General features: G+C 37.5%; 1 protein-coding gene across 9 annotated transcripts in view; it reads right to left on the bottom strand.

Annotated features, from left to right (window-relative positions):
• Positions 1–24,115, bottom strand: part of RGS12 (regulator of G protein signaling 12) — a 263,351-nt gene that overhangs the window by 96,024 nt on the left and 143,212 nt on the right. For 8 of the 9 annotated variants that reach the window (XM_072620075.1, XM_072620077.1, XM_072620076.1 and 5 more), the window contains one exon: positions 18,584–18,605. In XM_072620075.1, the coding sequence (XP_072476176.1) occupies positions 18,584–18,605 (22 nt within the window). Of the gene's footprint in view, positions 1–5,311; positions 5,373–18,583; positions 18,606–24,115 lie in introns of all 9 variants that reach the window. The other variant, XM_072620083.1, reaches the window with a different exon arrangement.

Here is a 24,115-nt window from a genome sequence, read left to right as displayed (position 1 = left end):
ATTCCAATCCTTCAGTTTGACAGAGTCATTTCTTGAATATCACAGTCTCAAGCTGGCGAAACTAATAGAATACTTGACACAAAGCATTATAGAAGATGCCATAAATAATTTAAAGAGAAGACCTTTAGCCTGCTGTCGCTAAAGGAACTTGAATTATTTAGGTCACATAGCTACAGTAACTGCACACTATGTGGTATAAATGCTAAAAGATCAACATCAAGCCGTTAGAGAAAATAATGTACCATCAATTTCCAATTAATCAGAATAGCATTGAGGGAGCCAAAACAGAAAATAAAACTTCAGCTTTAGTATACTGTTTGGATATAGATTTATAAAATTCATTTTCCCACCAGATGTATTTTAAATCACAATTCAATAAGAAATTAAATTTTTTCAAACATTTTTATGAAAACAAATCATTTTCTGGTGAAAAGGAAAATAAAAACTCATAAGGTATCAAAACTATTCATTTGCTTATGTGTTGTACAACCGTGAAAAAAATGTTATTTAAATGTTCAAAGCATAATTAATATGCCCTTCTTTAAAAACACAAAGGATCATAATTTCATTCGTTCAAACATTTATTGAGTGCCTATTATGAGCACAGCCCTAGGCTAGGTAGTAGTATACGCACACCTGTTTCAAAAAGACAAGGTCTCTTTGCTCTCATAGAGCTTATAGCCCAGAAGGGAGACAAGAAACGGTTCTAATATACCATACTACATATTCGATGTATCTACAGAGTCATAAAACTATCACAGACTAATTGAGATGGATCCCCAAACTAGAAAACTGGTTTGATTCTAAGATTCCTCAGTGAGTCTGTTATCAGGCATGAGAAACTCACTTATTCTTCCATCTCTCTGTTTTCTCAGCTGTCCAACTGGCAATACTTGGTCTGGAAAGATCTCTGGGATTTTGCAAGGGTAGCGTCTCTCAACAGTTATAAATTCTTAGGAGAACACTTTTAGAAAAATAGAATGATTTGTAATTTTGTGGCACTTGGATCACAAATTGATCTAAATATTTGCAATGCACTTATTATGAACACATAAATATTGCTTTACTTGAAAGCTGCACAGAACAAAGCAGGCTCCCTTAAAAATAAACTGTTAGTATGGGAAGTGATTTTTTGGGGTATCTGGAAAACAGATGGTGAAAATTAAGGCTTTTCCAAGTTATCAGGATAGATCTACAAATTTTCTGGCTGATATATCAAATGAACATTGTTTTTTTACTTCAAGTGTGTGTGTGTGTGTGTGTGTGTGTGTACACCACTCTCAAAAATAGATTATGGGATAAAAAGAAAACCAATGAGATTAAGTCTCAGGAGAAAGTGTCTCCATGCTCTGCTTTGCATAGACACATTATCTTTTGTTAAATCTGTATTTATATACTCAAAGAACTGGGTTCTTATATCATTCTTGTCTTCGCTAGGCTATCAAATATGTGACCTCAGAACAGTGACTGCATCTCTCAGGTATTCTGTTTCTTCAACTGTCAGATGCTGGACAGGTTAGTCCCTGAGGTCCCTTCCACTTTCAAATCAAAAATTCAGTGAGCATTTATAATGTGTCTATTATATTCAAGGCATTCAGTGTTGGGGATATGAAGATGAAAAACAACTGAGTCAATCTCCTTAAGGAAATTATATCAAAGGGGGGCATGATATATACATGAAGAGGAATGGTGTGAAATCCCATTGGACAGGAAGGTTGGAACTAGACTTTTAACTCTAATGAATGGTCAATGCTGCAAGCATCAACATTCTAAGAACATTATGAAAGGTTCTTCCCAACCTCATCCCCTTGTGTAGCGAAATCTTAAGAAAAATTGACATTAGATATACTATTTAATAATAATAATTATGATGATGATAGCTGGCTTTGCAATATTTTCTTATTTAATTCTCACAACAACCTTAGAAGATACGCACTATTATGATCCCCATTTTATAGAGGAGGAAATTGAGGTTGAGAGGTACCTGCGACTGGAACTGAACTCAGAACCTCTTAACTCCAGGTCCAAGACTGTATTCACTGGTCCATTTAGCTGTCAGGGTGAAAGCTAGAGTTGAAAGTTCTAATCTTGGCATTGCCCTTATGTGCCCTTGGGGTGGCTTCTTATGGTCCATGACCCTCAATTTTCCCATGAGGACAGTAGAAAGCTGTACTTGCCTCTGAAACTGACTCAGTACTACGTAATTATCTGTAGAGTACAGGCAAATACAGTATGTGGATAATTTGGCCACATCTCACAGTTAGTTGTAAACCTTTCCCTCCCCTCTTCAATCCCTTTGTGGCTAATATTTTCCCATCTAAAATAGGGAAAAGGAAAGAATGGAATGGGACATTTTTCAAGTTCATCACTACTAACACTACTGCTTAGAAAAAAATTGCCACCAATGATAAAATTGTTATATAAAACATTAATTTTTTTGTGTCATGGATAGGTAAGTGAATTAAAGCTTAAAAGACAGCCTCTCAATTAACTTTCACACTCCCCTATCCATCTCTTAAGTTTAATCAATTAAATAATCTGATGTCTAGATGGCCTCAAGTTCCCCTGTTGATTTCTTACCTATCCTTTAAAACCCAATACAAATTTTACCTCCACTGGGAAGCCTTCCTGGATCTTCCCCTCATGTGGCACTTATCTATAATTCTCTTATTCCTTTAACAAACATTTATTCCACACATACAAGCACATATTGTGTATAGAGCAGCATATTTGGCACTAGAGAGGCACAGAATTTAGGTGAATTTATCATGCATTACTATGCATTATAGTTATCTATGTATATGTCTTGTTCTTTGGTTTTCATTTTTGAAAAGGACCAATGGGACCACAGGGTGATGATTTGAATTTGGTGTGAATTTGATTAAGTGAGGCAGAGTTGAACAAAGTCATCAGCACCTTCCAGAATCATAGAAGTCCAGTGGCAAGGCAAAAGTCAGGACGACGGGCAATGGCCCAGGGCACAGTGGATGACATTGGTATCTGTGATGTCTGACCAAGCTCTAAACATTCCACAGCCCCTGCTTTAGCCATCCTCATGGGCACTGGAACAAACTGTTCTCATCTGCCCATTCCATAGGTGTTCAAGGAGAACTAGCACCTCTGTGTGGGCTAGCTGGGACCTTTTCAGGGCTGCTCATCCACCTTTGGTGTCCACTCAACTCTCACCTGTGGTTCCAAGAAGCTATAGCATGTGCAGCAGCCACACCCCAGTAAACCATCTCAGGCAGATTGGCTAAACTAGGTTGAGGGTAACCGATGAGCTTCAAGCCTGTCAGTGAATTAGGGGGATATCTACCCCAAGGATGTGCGTATGTGTCATATTCCCGTACTGGATTGTGAAGACCATAAGGGCAAACAAGCACCACCCCTCATCTAAACTTTGTGTCTCTCTTGGCCCTAAGTGTAGTTGCAAGTGCTTAATAAATGCTTATTAAATTTAATTACTGATACTCCCTTCACATTTCTCCAGATTCAGAGAGAAGTCATTTTCAATCTCTAATTATCTTTTCCAACTTCCTCTGCCCTTTCCACCATAATTGAAGGCCCTAGTCTGGAAATTTGGCATTCTGTCTTTCCTTTCCACCTTCTGTTGCAATACACCAGACTGTAAGAGTACATTTTCTAGAGTTTATTTGAAAGGAAAAAAATTAACAAATTCTTAAATAATATACCAATGCCAGACAATAAGAGGTGCATATGAAATAAAATTGCTTTAAAAAAAGATTAAGCATTATCCAATTTAGAATTAAGCATTTTTTTAAAGTTCCCAATCTCAGTTTGAGCCATTCTCCTCTCTAGGCCTAAGGTATCTGGTTTCCTCAGGGACCCAAAATAAATAGCGTCTCTCTTGAATAACAACATTTCAATATTAAGGATCAGGGAGCAGATGGTAAGAATATGAACAGAGCTGGGGCACCCCAGAGACCAATGACAGGATCTTTCATCTCTTTTTCCCACTTTGATGATCTGTATAGACTGAAATCTACGATATCAATAGCCACTGGTGTAGGCCACAACCTATCCACAGCTTTTCATCTTGCTGGATTCTCTTCCATGTTTTTCCATAAATTCTCTACACAAGAACTCTCTAGGATGTTGTAGGCCTTCCTGTTCCTTTTGATACTGAGTAGATACCAATCAGTGTGGATCTCATGCAATCCATCTTCTCTCTCTCTCCTTCTTGGCATATGACCTCTTATCCCACATATACTCGATCGTGTCTTTGACCCCACTTCTCACTAGTATATCCTCATAGAAGATTTGCCACAACCCCTGACACTCATCATGCAACTTTCCATTGCCCTTTGAGTGACCTACCACTTTGTTTCTTCAGAGACCATAATGTTCCATATTTGTGGCCACAGACGTATCATTGGGAGAATGGGTAACATTTTCATAAATATTTTTGAAGAGAATGTGCAAAATTCCACATTTGTAGAAGATAACTTGAGTTTTTCTGAGTAGTGAAATGCTGAAACAGATGGAAGTAAATTACAAGAAGATACCCTGAAACTGTGGAAGTAGGCAGAAATATGGCATCAGGACAGGTAAATGTTGGACAGGGCCTAGAAATGAAGCAGAGCTTGAGGAGTTCTGGAGTGTCTTGCATTTGGGCAACTGTGAGTTCTTCCAATAATCCTAAACTATTCATTGTAGTAATCACCTCTTCCCAATATTCTAGTGTTGCTTATATGATTGTTAATCAAGAAATGCCATAGCCTCAGAAGGATCACAATTCCAAGGACGCCAAAGAACAATCAAAAGACACATGGTAGGCATAAAGAGTATACTGACAATCACAACATGAAGGTGAGAAGCAACAGAAAAGAGATCCAAGACACATCTGATTAGATGGTCTTGGGTTCAAAATGACAGTTTTGAAATATTAACAGTATGTGGGAAATGCATTAGAGAGTTTCTCTATGAAGGATCTGTGGAAAGGAGTGGCTGACAAACACCCAGGATAGAAGGGTGGTGATCTGCAGAGGTAGAAGGAATATCCCTAACAAAGAAAGCACATAGTATAATAAAGCTCTACTTGTAAGTGATTGTTCTTTGCTGCAAATAATAACAAAGGAAATAGAAATGTGAACCAGAAAATGAATAACATATCCTATCCAAAGATAGGATAGGTAGAATAGGATGATAGCTCATAGGGACCTCCAACACCAGCTGGTCCTTCCCCTCAGAAGGAGGAGCCAGAACACATCACAGTAGGAAAGAGTTTAATATGCATCTATTTGTTACATAGGATAAACCTCAGACATGTCTACATTAATTTTCTACTTACTCATTTGGATTCAAAACTTGGTTTTGTGAACAATTTCTTTTATAATTCATAACATGAAGCTCTAAAAAAAAGAACAAAAACTGCATTGAGCCTTAAGGATATATGCTGATCACCTCTGCTACAGATTGTGATCAAAGAGCTACTATGGCCAAGAAAAAATCCCCAACAAAACAGCCTGGGAAACGACTTAAGAATAGCACCAAACCAAGAACTAAGGTTTAGCTGCACAACTTGGAATATTATGTGAAAATCTGTTTGCCAGTCCTCTAAGCAGCTAACAAAATTTTGACTTCCTATCACCTCAAGGGGCAAATGTAAAATCCTCTGCTTGGCATTCAAAGCCCTTTGTAATATATCCCCCTCCAACCTTTCCAGTCTTCTTGTACCTGACACCCTCTCCCAGGTACTTGTCAATCCAGTGACACTGGCTTCCTTGCTGTTTCTTGGCATTTACACTGGCTGTTCCTTAAATACTGAATGTTCTTCCTCCTCATCTCCATCTCCTGGCTACTACCCTGGCTTCCTTTAAGTCCCAGATAAAATTCTGCCTTCTAAAGCAAACCTTTCCCAATGCCTCTTAATTCTAGTGCCATCCCTCTATTGATTATTTCCAATTTATCCTGTATGTGGCTTGTCTGTAATATAGTTGTTTGTATGTAGTCCTACCTGTTAGATTGGAAGCTCCTTGAGGGAAAGTAGTACTGTCTTTTGCCTTCTTGTGTCTTCTTTTGTATTACTGCTTAGTACAATGCCTGGCATATACTAGGCACATAATAAATGCTTACTGACTAACTACATCAGCCCCAGATCCTTGTACTAGTTTCTACAGAAGAACATACAAAAATTATGGTCATGGTTCCTTCCTTCAAGGAATTTATACTTTAATTTCCATGCCTATAATTCTTTCCCTTCTCATCTTTGTCTCCTGGATTTCTTCAAGTCTCAATTAAAATCCCATCATTGATAAGAAACCTTTTCCAACCCCTTAATGTTAGCACCTTCCTTTGTCCATCATCTCCAGTTGGTCCTGTCTACATCTCCTTTATACATGGTGTCTGCATGTTTTCTCCCCACTAGACTATCAGTTCCTTGAGAGGAAGGATTGTCTTGCTCTTTCTTTGTGTCCCCAGTGCTCAGCACAAAGCTGAGCACATGTTAAGCACATAATGATTATGGACTTGATTACTGACTAATCAAGCAAACAAACACACATAATGATGACACAGTACTGTAGAGAACTAAAATACACAGGAAGTCCTTAATAAGCAGTGACTCCATAGACATCTATGATGCTCATTAGGTATTAATGGGAGTGGAGATCTGGAAAGATTTCAGTGATGAGATTTGAAAAGCACAAGAATTAAGGGCACGTGTGCCCAGGATTTGGGGGGTGGGGTGAGCTTGAGGTCGGTGCGAGAGGAATACTCCTTTTCTCTATAACTTCTACTCCTTTTACCCAAGTCTCATCCACAGATCATGCAGACCCTCCTACCTAATATAATCTGTAAGCTTGTTCTTGCTTTCTAACTACTTTGCTTAAGCCATATGAACACTGAAAGCTGGGTCTTTTCTTTCAATTTTTTTTCTTTAATGATCAATGATCTCTGGTATCAAGTGAGGAAGAAGCAAGGGAAATATGAACTCACTCAAATTACTACCTGTTTTGAAATTTTAAATGTTGTAAATAATTCTCTTTCCTCTATTGTAAATCATGGTGGAAAATCATTAGCTTTAGCTGTCCTTGAATGCCTAATTTAAATGCAATTACCCTACCTCCATAATGCTATGGACAAGCACATGTTGCAAAAGATTCCTCTAGAGAGGTAGAAATTTTATAGGTGAAACCTATTACATTTCTACTAATTTTTAATAACCTAAAATCAATGGTTAATTTTTATAGAATGTTCATTCTCCACTTACAGATCCCAACTTGCTCCTTAACGTTAATGAATTTCAACTCCTATAACCTTTATAACTCTTCATCACCTGGCTTTCTCCTGCCTTTCTAGTCTTCTTATGCTTAGTCCTCTCCAGGTACTCTAGGATCCATGATATTAGCCTCCTTACTGTTCCTCGAATACAATACTCCGTCTCCCAAGTCCAGGCATTTTCACTGGCTGCCTCCCAGGCCTGGATGCTCTCCCTCCTTCCTCTCCTCTACCTCCTCACTTCCCTCTCCTCCTTCAGGATTCAGCTCAAATCTCACCTTCTGTGAGAGGTCTTTATTGGTTCTCTCTCCTTTGCCCATTACTACAACTGCCTCTGATATTACCTTCTATTTACATCAAATATATCTTATGTTTACACGGTTGTTTGAAAGTTGTCTCTCCTGAATAGAAGGGGAGCACTTTGAAGGTTCAGAGTTCTCCATAAAGGTTTGGGGGGCTATTTATTGCTCCAGCTGTATAATCAAGAACAAGAGGCAAGCTAAGGGTGCTGAGAAGGTGTTGGGGTATCAAAGGCAGATCAATGACCGTGATGATGAGATTGTCCTGAGAGGAGTCATGACGCTTGTGGAGTATCTGATGTTGACTGACTGACATGAGCTGCAATGTTGAGAATCATGTGGTTAACTCTTTCCCATTTTATTTCACCTCATTTATTTTCTTCTACTGGTTCTTTGGTTCAAAGGTTAGCTTATTATAGATTATAAATGTTTACATTGAGATTCCTACATGCCTAAGAGTGTTTTACACTTGCATCATCATATGTGTCTTTGTGGGAAACAACCAGCTTGCGCTCAGCTTTATACATTGCAGTGTGAGTCCTCATTCCATCCCTCAGCATCTGTGTGACTGTAGTCACATAAATCCATCTCTTTGTGCCTCTAATTCATTACCCGTCAAATAAAGACAATAATCCCTACCCTGCCTGCCTTCATAGAGTTCTTTGTAAGAATTAAACAAGGCTTAATGGAAGTGAAACAGCTTTGTAAACTGAATATCACAATACATGTGCAAACTAAACTAGTCCTTTGAGCACTCCACATCACCTAACAGAGCTCAGAAAAGGCTGACTGAATGAAATACATTTTTTAAGTGTTTATAAATCACTATGCTAAGGGCTAGAGAAACAAATACTAAGTTGAGACCATTTCAGATCTCATGAAGCTCTCATTTCTAATAGGAAAACACAACACATATAAGGAAGTGGTAGCCAGGGAAAGGTATTTTGGTCTGGGATGTCATATGCATGGTGAGACGAGCCATAAGGGAGTTGACAGATGTAGCCTTTCTGGAAGCAATGGTAATACTGATTTGAATATGGTTCTCAGAGCAAGTGGTAAATAACAGGGAGAAGATTCATGCAGGGTAGATGACAAGAAAATGGACAGGATGGACAGATGGATGGATGGATGGATGGATGGATGGATGGATGGATGGAGAGATGCATGGAATATGAAACATGGTCTTGTCTGATCTTGGACACCCTGGATACAGCAGTCTAAGTTGATGCTCTCAAACTTACTGACCAATCAGGATAGTTCAGTCTTGGATAGAATTCCCAAATAAGAACCCCCAGGACATGGTCTCTGGAGTTTTGGTGGCCTGAAGGATCAGAAGCAATGCTGATGGAATGATAACAGCTAGACAGGATAAGAAGCTTTCACTTAATAGACATTTCCCTGGTAGCTCCCCAAAATGGTTTGTTGTTCTGCTATGGAACCAAGTTATGCTGTCTCCAACATTATAGAAGGCACTTCTACTGCCTAAATTTGGTAAAAAAAAAAAAAAAAAAAAGATAAAAGTTTGTGAAGGAAGGATAGGTCTAGGCTACAGAGACTCAGCAGTGATGGCTCACAATGACAAGTGATAAAAAGACCCAGAAGAGGAACTGTTGCTTAGGAGGACCTAGGGACAACCAGAATACACATATACATAGAGACATCATACATACATATATAAACATACATACATATACACACATATATATAGGAGTCATTAGCATCAAATGAGATAAAATATATGAAGTGTTTTATATTAGTAATCATTATATGTATAAAGATAAATTTTGGCTTGATATTAAAAAAAAATTCTATAAATAACTGGAGAGCTTTCTAAGTTCCCTTACAATTCCATAATTCATTGTGGGCAAATACAGTAGTCTGGCTATTAAAATTTAATTTTACTTTGTGATTTTAAAATAAATAATATTATTTTACTGTATAACCTTCCAGATCTTTGTCAAGATCTGACATGTAAACTCAAGCATCTATTAAGCACTTCTTATGAACAGTACACTGTGCTTTTCAGTCTCCTCTTACTGAATGTGTTCAAGTAAAACCTATCACAAGTACTCTAAAGAGAATTCATGCATTAGTTAGGAGACTGGAATAAAACAGAAATTCTTTACTTGCTTTGTATCATGTATTCTTTTGTCAGTCTAGTGAAGTGTAAGGACCTCTTCTCAAAATGTTTTTAAATAATTGAAAGAAATGCTAAATTTCAACTAGACATTAGTGAAAATAAAGCTATAATTCTTCCTGTTTAACTTCGCAAGCCTTCCGGAATCTATTCGTGCAGCCCGTGGGTTCTACTTGAACACATCCAATGAAAGGAGTCTTACTACCTTTTGAAGCAGCTCCTTCTATTTTTGAAGATGATATTTATTTTAGAATGTTTTTTTCCTCAATATCAAGCCAAAATCTGTAACTTCCTAGTAAAAGGAACAGATCCATTTTTTTAATGTTTAAGCATAAATCTGGTCATTCTTCCTCGTGACAGACCTTAAAATATTTGAAGGTAACTATCATGGCCCTAAGGCAGCTAGGAGGTGCAGTAGATAGAGTCCTATCCCTGAAAAGAGCCTGACTCACCTTCCAGAGTTCAAATCTGGCCTCAGAAATTTACTAGCTGTGTGACCCTGGGCAGATCACTTTTCCTCATCTGTAAAGTGAGTTGGAGATGGAAATGGCAAACCACTCCATCATCTTTGCCAAGTGGGATCACAAAGAGTCAGACATGACTGAACAACAAACAACAACATCATGGCCCCATGAAGATTGTTAAAGACAAATAAAGTGATGTCCAGAACACTGAAAAGTCAGTAAAACCTTAAGAATAACACTGTCTGACTGACAATGGTTTCCTTTGGGTTACAGTCACACTATGAAAATACACACGACAAGAGGAAATTATTATATTTCAAAAGCATCATGTACAATAAATTAACATGCCAGCTTGGCTCTATTTGAAGTAGTGAAAACATATTACCCTTCAAAGGAAAGGCAACTGCCCCAGAGTGAACAGTACATTTGCTGAAAGGATGACTGCTCATTTAACAAATGAATTTCCTGTAGTTTCATAATCCTAGTATCGTATTTTAGAGGCATGATCTGATGAGTAAAGCCTCAATTAATAGATGATAAGATTCCAACATTATTTGCAAGACAGCACATCAGAAATTCCTAAGCAAATGCAAAGTCCACAAAAATATTGTGGTATGGAATGATTCATTCTTCATTAAGGACTCAAGAGGGTTTATGGTGCTGGGGAGGGGTGATACTATCAAGGGTCATACCAGTAGAGAGATAGGCTTAAGTTATAAGTATGTCGAGTTGAAGTAGGCCTTCAGTTACAATTTACAGAAGCTGAAATGGGAGGCCCAACAGGTGAAGCAACTTATCGAGGTGATGAAGTAGCTGAGTCAGCATTTGATCTCGGGGATTCTGACTCTAGATCCAGCACTGTCACCAATTGGTTGTACACTTTTTCTCTACCATGAAAAGAATCCAATTAGATGAAATTGAATACAGATAAATATGAAATCTCCACCAAATCCAACCAAGATGGTCCTTCTTGAGTGGATTTGAGTCTACAAAAGGGAATATATATTTGCTAGCTGAGAACCAGACTAGCCAAATGGAAGAAAACACCACAAAGCCAGGTAAAGAGCGATGGATTTTGATGAGTTAGATGTTCTTCAGAAAAACCTGGAAAGGCTTACATGAACTTATGCAAAGTGAAATGAGAAGAACCAGGAGAATATGGGAAAAAGTAACAGCAATATTGTAAGATGAGGATCAGCTATAACTTGGCTATTCTCAGCAATACAATAATCCAAGACAATTCTGAAGGACTAATGATTAAAGATGTCCAAAGAAAGAACCGGAGTCTGAATGTAGACAGAGGCATACTTTTTTTACTTCATTTTTCTTGGGTTTTTATTTTGGTCTGTGTTTTCTTTTACAATAGGCCTAATATTGAAATATGTTTTGCATGATGACTGCACATGTATAACCTATTCAAATTGTTTGCCTTTTCAATGAGGTGGGTAGGGAAGGAGAGAGAGAATTTGGAACTCAATTTCAAAAATAAATGTTGACAATTATTTTTACATGTAATTGGAGAAAAATAAAATATTAAATTAAAAACAGAAGAAAAAGTGATGGATTGTTTAGCCATAGAAATTTTCAGTGCCCATTTATAAGTCTATGTAAGAGCTATTCTCTGGGCCAGCGGAAGGAATTCCAGGAGGGATGAAATCACAGGTCCTTCCAGAATAAAAACCTTGATAATCACTACTGCATAATATAAATTAAGTTTAATTTTGAAACCATATTTGCTAATCTCTGCCAAGCGCTTATGAATAGTCTAATAAAAACTAGCATACTCCTAGGACTGATGGTCTTGTTGTTACTGGAAGATTTCATGATAAATCATGACATAATACAGGAAATAATATTTTGTGAAACTTAAAATGTTAAATAAATGTTAGCTATTATTATTGGCTGTTATTGATAGTAAGTCTTCAAATATTTTAAAATAAAAATGTTAAAGCTCAATATGTGGCACTGAAGAGGAAAAAAATCTGAGTATTTAATATTTCATTGATAATTACATTGGATCCTAAGTGATAAGAGCTATAGTTATTAATACAGAAATGAATTTGCTTGTTCAGAAAACAAATAAAATGTTTATTAGCCACCAAAACTGTGTTGGGGGAGGGAATAAGCATTTATGGAGCACCTACTATGTGCCAATGCTTACAGATATCTCATTTGATCCTCACAACAACCCTGGGAAGTAGGTGCTATTATTATTCTCACTTTACAACTGAGGAAACTGAGGCAGATAGCTGTTAAGTAAGAGCTAGTTCACATAGAGAGTAAGCATCTGAGGCCAGATTTGAACTCAGGTCTTCCTGACTCCAGGCTCAATACTCTATACATTGTGCCATTTAGATGTCTTAGAAGCTCCTAGATAGCTTGGTATACTAAGATATTTGATATACTAAGAGTACAACATGGATGTGCAGGGGATCTGCTGTTTACTTAATCAGACTGACTGCTAACTATACATAGTCTGCATTTGTCAATGGATCATCTAGTCTTTGAGAGCACAGAAAGCATTTTTCACATAGGAATAATGTCATCATGGTGGCTAAGTTCCAGTCTGGTCTACAACATTCTATTCATAATAATGACACCACACTGAGATAGCATTTAAAGGTTTACAAAACGTTTCCCTCACAACAATCCTCTTTAAAGATGAGGAAAATTGAAGTCACAGAAACATGAATGACCTCCCCAAGGTCATGCAGCTGCTCATGTCAGAGCAGGAACTGAAATCCAAGCTCTCCTCAATTTCAGGTCAAGTGCACTTTCCATCATACCATATGGCTTCATTTAATTCAAAACATATTTGGTGCATTAAGATATCAATGTGGATACACAGGGGATTCACCACCAAGTTACATTAAAAAATATATATGCATATATATGTATATAGATATATATAGACATATATGTATTTGCAGAAGATGGGAAGCAAGGCCAAGTACGAGGGTAAATTATGGCCTTATCCCATAAAGGTATGGAGCATCAGGAATTCTAAAGCAGGAATGAGGTGAGACTGGTAAGAGATGCCAAGAACAACAAAAATGGCAGTTTTTTTTAAGAGCTATGTTGGGAGAAAAGAAGGCTCGAAGGAAAATAAGACTTGCTCAGGATGCATTACAGGATGTTAACAACAGGGAGAAGACAAAACTGCTCAATTCTGATTCTGTTGTTGTTTTCTCTGCAAAGGGGAATGAGTTTGCACTGTAAACAACAGTACAGAAATTAATAACATGGAATTCATATCCAAGATAAATAAAGGGCATGTGGCTGCCATTCATACATTCAAGTCATCTGGCTCAGAGGAACAACATCCTTGAGACCTGAAGGAACTGGCGGCTGGAATGTTTCAGGTACCGTCAATGGTATCTGAATGATTGTGAAAGACAGAAGATGAGCTGAAAGATTAGAGAAGGATAAATGGGCTCCCAGTTTTCAAAAAAGGAAAGAGAATAGTGAGCAATCTACAAGCCAGTGTTCTTGGTTTTGAATCCTAGTGAAATTCTAGAATGGAACAGCTCAAAGAAATCGAGAAAGGGAAGCAGTCATTTTGAAGAGGCAGTATGGCTTCATCAAAAACAAGTCATATCTGACTAATCATTTCCTTTTAATTTTTTTAAAAGTATATTAAATGATTAGAGGAGTGAAATGCTGTGGATATGACTTACCTAGATTTTAGTGAAGGTTTTGACAAAGTACCTCATACTGTTCTTATGAAGAAGGTAGAGAGACGGTCACAAATATAATCAAATGGATTCACAAGTGGGTGGGGTGGCCCAGCTAGATTCAAAGAATAGTTAGTAATGGTTCAATGTGAAAGTGGGAAGAGGTCTCTAGTAGAGTACTTGGAATATTGTTCTGTTTGATATTTTTTATCAATAGCTGGAATAAAGGAATAAATGGTATGCTTGTCAAATCTGCAAATGCCACAAAGCTGGAAAGAAAGGCTTATATATAGCAAATGACCAAGTCAGGATCCAAAATGACCATGACAAATTAGAGCATTGAGTTAAATCATTTTTTCCATTTTATCTCTGAATTATAAACATTTATTTTCTCTTCCTTCCCACCCTCCTCAATCCAAAAGAAAACAAAAAGAAAACCAAATCCCTTGGATCAAACATGTGGTCAAGTAAAATAGATTCCCACATTGTACATGTCCAGAAATATAGGCCTCATTTTACATCTGTCAGGAATCATGGTTGGTAATCATGGTGCATTTATCAGACATCTTAAATCTTTCAAAGCTGGTAATCTAATAAAGCGAAATTCAATAAGAAAATATGCAAAATATTGCATGTGGATACAAAAAACGATCAATTTTTCAAGTATTAGGTGGGAGAGGTGTGGTTAGATAGCAGTTGTTATGAAAAGGGTCTGAGAGTTTTAGTGGAACACAAGCTCAATGAGTCACAAACAATGTGATACAGAAATCAAGAAAGCTAGTGTGATCTTAGGCTGCAATAAGAAGGGCACAGCTTCCAGATACAGGGGTGACAGTCCCTCTGTACTTTGCCCCTATCAGACCTCATCTGAAGTCTTATGTTCAGTTCTGACGCCATAGTTTAAAGGAGAACAATGACAAGGAATTGTCAGTGCCATTTTAAGAGGGCAGAATAGTACAGGAGGCAGAGTGCTCAGTCATAAAGACGTGCGTTCTCTTCCAACACTAACTATATAAACATATTGGCAGCTAGGTGGCACAGCGGATAGATCGCTGGACTTGAAGTCAGAAAGAACTAAGTTCAGATCTGGTGTCAGATTCTCACCATCCCTGTTACCATGGGCAAGACACAACTTCGATCTGCTTCAGTTTTCTCATCTATAAGATAGGAATAATAATAGCACCTACCTTAAAGTTTGCTGTGAGGATAAAATGAGATAAGATTTGCAAAGTATTGTGTAAACCTGAAAGCACTTTGCAAACCCTAAATGCTAGCTGTTTTTATTATCACTGTTATATGGTCTGAGGGCAACCAGGAAGATGAAGATTCTGAGTCCATAACATAAGAGTAAGTTTAAGGACTCTGGCAGGCTCAGCCTAGAGAAGGCAAGACTCAAGGTGAACATAACTATCTTCAAATGCTAAAAGAGTGCTAAACTGCTAAAAGTGCTAAAGAGATTATCGTTCCAAGGAGGGAGCAGACTTGATTTGTTTAGCCCCAGAAGACTTAACCAGGAAAAGTGGGTAAAAGATGCAAAGAGGCAAATTTAGACTCAGTATCAAGAAAAACTTCCCAACCACTGGAGCTGTGCAAAGATAGAATGGTCCACCACGAAACCTGGCCTTCCCTCTCTTAGAGGTCTTCAAGCACAGGTTGGTCAACAACTTGTTGGGAACTTACAGTGGAAATGTCTTTCATGAATGGCTTGAACTATGGCCACTGAGGTCCTAACACCCAAATACTGTGCTTCTATGATAACTGCACTCTTAACCATCATCTATCTACCACAATGTTTCTTCATCAAAATGGATCTGTAATTCTAATTTGGAATGCTAGGAATAGACTTCTTTTTGTTCTAAGAACTGAGCAGCAGGAATTGAGGCAATATTCCTGATCTTCTTCCTCTTCTCCTTACACCTATTCATTCCCCCACCCCTTTTTATCCTCTGATGCCAAACTATTAGCCCTGACTATCTCAGTACAGGGTGAAAGGCTCAGCAGGACAAGACTCTGAAGCACAGGCTCTGGGGTAAGGAATGATGGGGGTGGGGAGGAGAGGAAGTGACTCCTAAATTAGAAAGAGAGAACGAGTGCTTTGGGCTGTGTGCAGTGAGAAAAGGAGATCAGGAGATCTGGAGATGTGGGGAAGGGGCAGAAGCTATAATAGAGTTGGTGTTTTTCCTTCACTTCTCTAGGCTTGTGAGGAGGGAAAACAGCAGCAAAGGATGGGACAAGCCAGAGACAGAGATCTTGGAAGGGGCTTTTCTTTCTCTCTACTCTCCTTGGTCCCCTTGCTCCATCACAGACCAGAAACAGTATCACAGTGGGGTTTTCTGCCCCATATTCTATGTCTTATTCCTTCCTTTGACATTTCAAGAACTGGGTCATAGAGAAAACTAGGTAAGTAAGGGGGAGAGTGTTCTAGGAAGGAAAAAGGCCTGGGGGAATCCCCCACCACAGAAGGGACAGAAGGGGAATTTCTGTTGCTTCCTGATCAGGGTACTTACTGCATTCTGCAGAAAACATGACATAATGAAATGGTCTGTAACTTGTGTCACTATCATGGTGAGCAGAAATATTTTTGAGATTAGCACATAAAAACAAAAGGTCCACAGGATTCAGAGGAAAAGTTATGAATTACCTATGGCAGGGTTCAGCAAGCGATGTAGAGAGCTCCCTAATCCCTACATTCCCTCCATCCCCCATTTGGCTGGCAAGCTAAGAATGGTTCTGATATTTAAAAATAAAATTAAAATAAATTTAATTAATTAAAAAAATTTTAAAAATACAATTTTATTTTTAAATATCAAAAACATTTTTTGTTCTTGGGTGGTATAAAAACAGGCTGCAGACCTGCTGGCCCATCTAGGCCAGAGGTGTCAAACATGAGGCCTACAACACTCTTGAGTGTAGTCTAAACCAGATTAAAATGCAATTCAGAAATATTTAACAAAATAAAATTTAAAAAAACAATAAAACACAGATAGTAGTAATATGTGGCTTTCTAATTCACTATGTGGTCTGCAGGGATCCTTATATATGATTTGGTGGCCTCTGGTTCTACTTGAGTTTGACACCATTGATCTAGGCCAATTCCCTCATTTTACAATTGAGGAAACTGAGGCTCAAATAGACTGAGATTTGCTCAAGGCCATATAGGTAGTAAGTACCAAAGGAAGGACTGGAACTGACACGCTCTGATCCCAGCTCTTTCCACTACCTCATGCTTATTATATGCATGACTGTTACATATTTCAAATTCTATATTACATTAACTTAATATGCAAATATATTACATACATTGGAAAATTACACCAATTCTGAAATCTATTCACTCAAATTATTTTTTTCTATAACAAAAGATGAGATGAAATAGAAAAATAGAAGTAGCAAACATGAATCACTGAATCCTATAATACATTTGGTGGTAACACTAATTTTTTTAACCAAAAAAAAGTTGCTCTCATTCCCAAATTAACTGGTTGAATGATACATTTATCAATATACCAAAAATAACCCACAGGTAATGCAATGCCTTATGTCAAAACAACAAATACCAAACATATAAATGGTTTAGGATCTCAGCCAGCAATTTCTGCTTTGGAATAAACAATTGTATAACTCAACATCCAATTCCCCGCTGTGTACTGCCTCCCCAACTAGCTCAGGCAAAAGTGACATCAGTCATTGAGATACATATTCCAGTAAAGTCATGACACCTAGCCTCCATTCCTTTAACATGAATAATTTTCAGTACTAATAGTGAGAACAGAAAAGTCATGAGGAAAAACGAAGCGAGTAAAAAACTAAACAATGAATACAATGAATTTCTTTTTTACTTTGAGTAAAAAGAAGGGAAGATCATTCTCTAGCCTCAGTCCTTGAATCAAATTTCATGACCTATACTTATTTATGACCCATATACTACATGTTATAGGACCACAAAATGCTGGTTCCTTTTCGTGAATGAAAACATATAATTCAACTCCTGAAATAGACTGGTGAATTCATAAAAGTACGTTCAAAACTACTCATAAAATCAAGTGAGGAATAAAATGGACACGAAAATTCTTAAAAAAAAAAACAACACAACTACAAATGACTCCCCCCAAATTACTGAACTATATTCTATTGTTGACATTAAATGAAAATTGTATCACAGAGTTATTAAATGGAAAGACAGAAGAGTTCTATTTACTTCTTGTTCTATTCCAGTTCTATTAAAGGGCTTCCACATAAAGACTTTGTAAAGAAAGAGAGATGAAAAGTTGAATTTATTTAGGTTTGAGATTTATCAAAATAACAATTTCTCCATCACATCTTTTCTTAGCAAAGGAATAAAGAAAACAACTTAACGTGTCATCTCCATCTCCACAATTTCCTTGATCTACTGGGAGTTTGGCAGTACTCCTTGCTAGTTTAAAAGCTGGCTACGCAGCAAAAGAAGTGTCAAAGCTTGTTTTAACTTGTGAGACATGAGCATGTGTTGATATGAAATGCTGCTGCAAAAGCAAATTTTATAGATATAAACTACTACTGAAACAATCACACGAATGTTCAGGTTCTAAGCGTTTTCTCTGCAGCAAACAGTTTTGAAAATTCTAGAACTTATAAAAAAATGTGAAGCTCTTCAGCTTTTGAGAAAAAAACAATAAAGAATGAAGAGTGCATGACAGTTAAAATAACCCTTCTAACTGGCCAATATACTTTTCACAACTAATGTACTTCACTGCAAAACAATAAAAGAATATTTAAGAAATCATGACTTACCACCATCGGATACAGTTGCAGACTGAAAGGGAAAAAAGAGAGACATGAGTTAATTAAGCCTCATGACCAAATGTGGAAGAAAATCAGTCCATTTAAGTAACAAAAACTGGAAGTTTCTGATTAGACTTGAAAGCTCAGATGAGAAAATACTCTAGTGCAGGTGTCAGAGCAAAGACAGACTTACAACTGAATGAGTCAAGTAGCTTTCTCACAGCTGTTCCCTCCTCCCTACTGAACTCCTCCCAAACTGGTAATGCCTTGAGCTTTACAATCATCATGATTTTCATTTTAGAAAACACACCCTACCAACCTTGACATCATGGTTTTAACAATATTCTTAACTTAAAAAAAAAAGAAGGAAGGAGAGAGAGAAGAAAAAAAAAGGAAGGAAGAAAGAAAAAGAAAAGGAAGAAAGAAAGAAAAGAAAAGACAGAAGAGCAAATTTCACAGTTATGGAACATAAAAGAGAAGCTGAGGAATATCACAGAAGAACACTGGAGATGGCAGTCAAAGGCCTGGGTCCAGGGACTGGCTCCTACTCTTAACTAGATAATCAGGAATCACAAACAAGAAAACTGAATTTTTTTACTTCTATAACAAGGATGTTACTATACTAATCCAATCTCTTTCATAGGGTCATTGAGAAGGAAAAAAGTGCTATGTCAAATAAATTGTTATATAAATATGAGCTATTAAAAGTCCTTTAAGCTGTGTTACTAATTTACATGCAATAGAATTTCTGAACAGCAACATACTCTAAACGAGTGCTCTCCAGGACTAAGCACTCTAAAAGGCACACCACTACTTTTAAGGAGTTTACAAGTTTAGTTCAACATGAACATAAGTCTTCAAACAAAACTCACAAAGCAAGAGTCATAATGATATGATGAAGGGTATCAGTAACAAAGGAGGTAGGCTAGTCGTGTATCAGAATGGAAGGCTGAGAAATGGAGAGCTCAGATGTTATACTGGTACCCAGAGGAAAGAATCCATGGCTAGAATCTCTATGAAGGACTTATGGAAGGAAGTGGGCAAGAATCCCATATGATAAGAAAGCATTGATGGGTTTTCATTGATTGTGGAGGATATACCCACATGGAACTTTGAAATATTAGTACACTGGCTAATTCAACAAACACTTATTAGGCACCTTTTGTATGCTAATAACTAGGCTAGGTACTGGGGTAGAGAAAAGGTTTAAATGAGACAGTAATCTCTACTTCCTAAGAGTTTGTAATGTAGTAGGGAAATAAGAAGAGATCTGAGAGGTCATCTAGTCCCGTCATCTTATTTTAGAGATGAGGAAACTGAGGCCCAAAGAAGTTGTTACTTGTGCGGTCATACAGGTAGTAAAGATGTGAAGCACAGAAAAAAATGATCACACAAAATAACATGTAGTTACGTCAGAGAAATGCAAGCAAAGTTCTATATGAAGGGGAGAGGGAGGGTGGTCATTACCGACTAGTGAAGGCTTGCTGAAGGAATGCTATATTTGAATCATACTTTAAAAGATTTCTTAAGAATTCAATAGGTTGGGGAGGATCAAAAAGCATCCAAGGCATAGTAAACAATATGAATCATTGCACAAGGAGGTAGGAGAATGCAAGGCACATATGGGGGGATGGAGAATAAATACAGTTTGGCAAGAGCATAGTGTTTGGAGAGAAGTAATATAAGGCTAGAAAGGCAAGCAGCTGAAGGAAAAAATTCTAGTCAAACGTAGGTCTTTCCTCTATTTTTTCAGAAACCCTAAGAAATGTAGCAAAATTAAGGGAGAAAACCAAAATAACAGAAATTTTTATAAGGTAATCCCACAACCCCAAGCAGAATTGCATATGACTTTGCAAATAGCTATAACAAAAGGAAGAAAAACTGGGATAACACAAAGTGAAAGAAAAAGGGTCTATACCTAAAAATAATTTAGCCTACCAAGTTAAGCTTATTCCTACAGAAGATGATGCCATGGTCTTCGAAAATGAAGGACAAACACAACACAATAACAATGGATTTTTAACAGATTTGATGACTTCCAAGCATTCCTATTAAAAAACTAAGAGCTGATCAGAATTTCCGAAGGACGAACATTGCAAATTAAAGAAACTTAAGAAAAGTACAAAAACAAGTCCGAACAATTAAGAAAGGCCAAGTGACAATCAAATGCTTTTGTATATTGAAAGAGCGGTGACACTATTTATTGTCCCTTCAGAGACATACCACCTCCAAGGATGAATGAACAATGAAACAAGTGATGGTCTCTGATGCTCAAAACAAAAGAGGAGAAAGAAGAAGAAAATAAAGAAATACTTTAGGGAAAGATAAGAGATAAAGGGGAAAGAAATTGCAATTTCTCCTGACTGGACCAAGGCAGAATGTGAATAAGAGCAAAAGGGAGATCCAGACAATTATTCTATGAAAATCTGAGGAAAAGAGCACTTTCAGCAGAGGAAAAAGGAACATCTTCATGGAAGAGGTGGAACCAGCAACAGGCTGCAAGATGAGGCTTCTAATGTACAGAAGAATGAAGCACACTAAAGACACGCAGGGCTGCTTGTAAGAACTCACAGCTGCAGGAGAGGACATAAAAGAAGAACGAGTACACAACAAAGAGACTGATGTAAAATAAATGTGATCAGGGGAATGGCCAATGACAGCCAGGTTCTCAGAATACATATGATATTTTCTGCCTGTTGCTAATCCATGTGGAGGCTTGGGGACCCTGCTTCCAGAAACACCTACAAAAGAGCACACCTAGGTATTCTCTGACTTTCCTACTGCTTTACTGCACAGTGAAGAAAAGGCTTTTCATTGGCTGTTGAGTTTTAGCTAAGTGTACACACAAAAAACCCCAAAGCACAAACTTTCCCTCTCTTCTTAGGTGCTAAGCAAAAAACAAACAAACAAACAACCACCACAACAAAAACTGCTATTGGCCTCCAGGCGGGGACATTGGCTTCTCCCTCATCTTGCCACACTTTGGCCATGAACATGTTAATCACTGTTCCTTTGTGTTGAGTCTTTCCTAATTCTAGATGAATAAGCATAAGAGACAGAATGGACCTTGTGAAGTTTCAAAGACCAGAAGGACCAGAAAGTCTCAGAGTCCAGACTGAAGCATATTTTTATTGCCTTTATTTTCTTTGATATTTTTTTCTGGGAGGGGGGACATAGCTAATGCAAAAACGTTTTCCATGACTTCCTATGCATTATAAGGATCAAATCTGCCTTCTCAATAGGTTGGAGGGAGGGGGTTTTGGAAAGAAGACATCTTGGAACTGATAAGTGCTTGGTATCCAAAATACATAAAAATAAATACATATAAAACTAATAGCCATTACTAAGTCCTCAAAGGATATCAAAAACTAGTTCTCAAAAGAATTGGAAAGTATTCACAGTCACATGAAAGAATGTTGTCATTCAGCCATTTCAGTTATTTGTGGTCCCTTTGGGGTTTTCTTGACAAACATTCTGCCATGGTTTGCCATTTCCTTCTCCAACTCATCTGACAGATGAAGTAACTGAGATAAACAGGGTTAAGTGACTTGCCCAGGGTCATACACCTAGTAAGCATATGGGGCCAGATTTAAACTCACAAATGAGTCTTTCTGACTGCAGACTCAGCACTCTATCTACTGTACCACTTAGCTGCCCACAAAAGAATGTACCAAATTACTAATAAGGAGAGAAATGCAAATCAAAACAATCCTGTGGTTTCATTTCACACTTTGAAAATTGGCAAAGATGACAAAAAAATGACCATAACTAATGCTGGAGGGTTGTAGGATGACGGGGACACTAATACATTGTTGGTGAAATACAATGTTCACATCCTTTGAAGCAGATGCTCCGTTACTGGCCTATAGGCTAAGGAAGCTATCAGTAAGAAGAAAGTCCCCATACTCACAAATATACTTACTGCAGCACTTTTTGTGATAACAAAGAATTGAAAACAAAAGGAGATGCCTTTCTATTGGAGAATAGCTAAGTAAACTGTATAGTTCATGAATTTAATGGAATATTACTGTGCTATAAAAAATTCTATATGTGATAGATATAGAGAAGCATGGAAAACCTACATGAACTGATACTGAGTGAAGTAAGCAGAGCTAAGAAATCAGCACACACAGTAACTACAAAGTAAATGGAAAGAGCAACACACACCAAAAGCGAATTAAAAAGGAATGTAACAAAATTTAAAAGATCGAGCATACTTTCAATGAAGACATATGAGAAGACACCCCCAGCGTGCCCCTTGGTGGAGGTAGGAAATTCATAGATGTTACATATTGCTCATTTTTTCAGACTTTTTAATGCATTGATCAGTTGGGCTAATTTTTTTCTCCTTTTTTTGCTTTTAAGAAATACTATTTCTTATATGGGACTGCTCTTTGGGAGAAGAAGAGGGAGGGATACTGGGGAAAACTATAATGATGAAAAAAAGGAATAAAAACTTATTTAAATTTTTAAAAACTGTACAGAGGCATACTTGGGAAGTTACCCCTAGAACTCTAAAGGGGAACAGTAGCTAACAGAATTCTATGGAACTAGACTGCTAGACTGAGCACAAATTGGAAGAGTGAGTCCAGAGCTTGTGCTATATAATCATGCAAAGGAAGTACTTCTGATGTCAAGATAAGAAATAGGTATTTATCCAGTAAGCAATAGGGTGTTATTGAAGAGTTTTGAGTATGGGAGTAACATGGTTAGGAAGACTACTTTGACATTTATGTGAAGGTTAGACTACAGAAGGGCAAGAAAGGAGGTATGAAGACCACTAAGAAAGACCGAGACCAAATAGGGTAATGAAGACCTGAAGCAGAATGAGGAGATGGCTGCAAGAAAGCCAAGTAAATAAAGAACTAGAGTTATTAAGGATAATTCAAGAAATTAGGCAATTAGACAACAGAGAAGGTTTTAAGTTCAGGCTCGCTAGGAAGGCAAGTGAAACCAGAAGAAGGATAAAAGACTGAAAGATTAGGGAAAGATTCATGGAATCCTAGAATTTCAGAATTTGACAGAACCTCAGATGGCAACCCATACTTCATCAGGAATCCCCTTTATGACATCATTAATAAGTGTCATCAGCCTCTGCTTGGAGACCTACAAATTTGGGGACTGGAAGTCATAACAAAGAGAAAAAAACAGGCCCAATAGGAATGAGGGAATAGAACTGGAAAGAAAAGAAACTGTGGTCAGAGAGAACTTCAAATAATAGTGTATCCTTTGGCAGGCAGAATCTAACTTCGAGCCAGATTAATAGTTTGCAATGCAAAGGTGTTGTCCAACCTGCTATATGAGTGTGAAATCTAAGGAAGCTTTTATTAGCTTCTGAATTAATGTCACCTGTAAGACCTACATGCTATTTCTCTTACAGTAGGGCAAGTCTCCAGCTTTTGGAAAGCTCTCAATTCCACATCAAAGTTATGCTTGTGGTAATTCATCCATTGGCCTCCCTGCCTAAGACTCCACCCAACTCCCAAATTGATCTTCCTAAAATGGAGGTCTGACCATATCAGCCCCATTCCATAAACTCCA

Source organism: Notamacropus eugenii, chromosome 6 (genome assembly GCF_028372415.1).
Source record: "Notamacropus eugenii isolate mMacEug1 chromosome 6, mMacEug1.pri_v2, whole genome shotgun sequence".
Taxonomy (NCBI): Eukaryota; Metazoa; Chordata; class Mammalia; order Diprotodontia; family Macropodidae; genus Notamacropus; species Notamacropus eugenii.
This window is presented reverse-complemented; position numbering and strand designations above follow the sequence as displayed.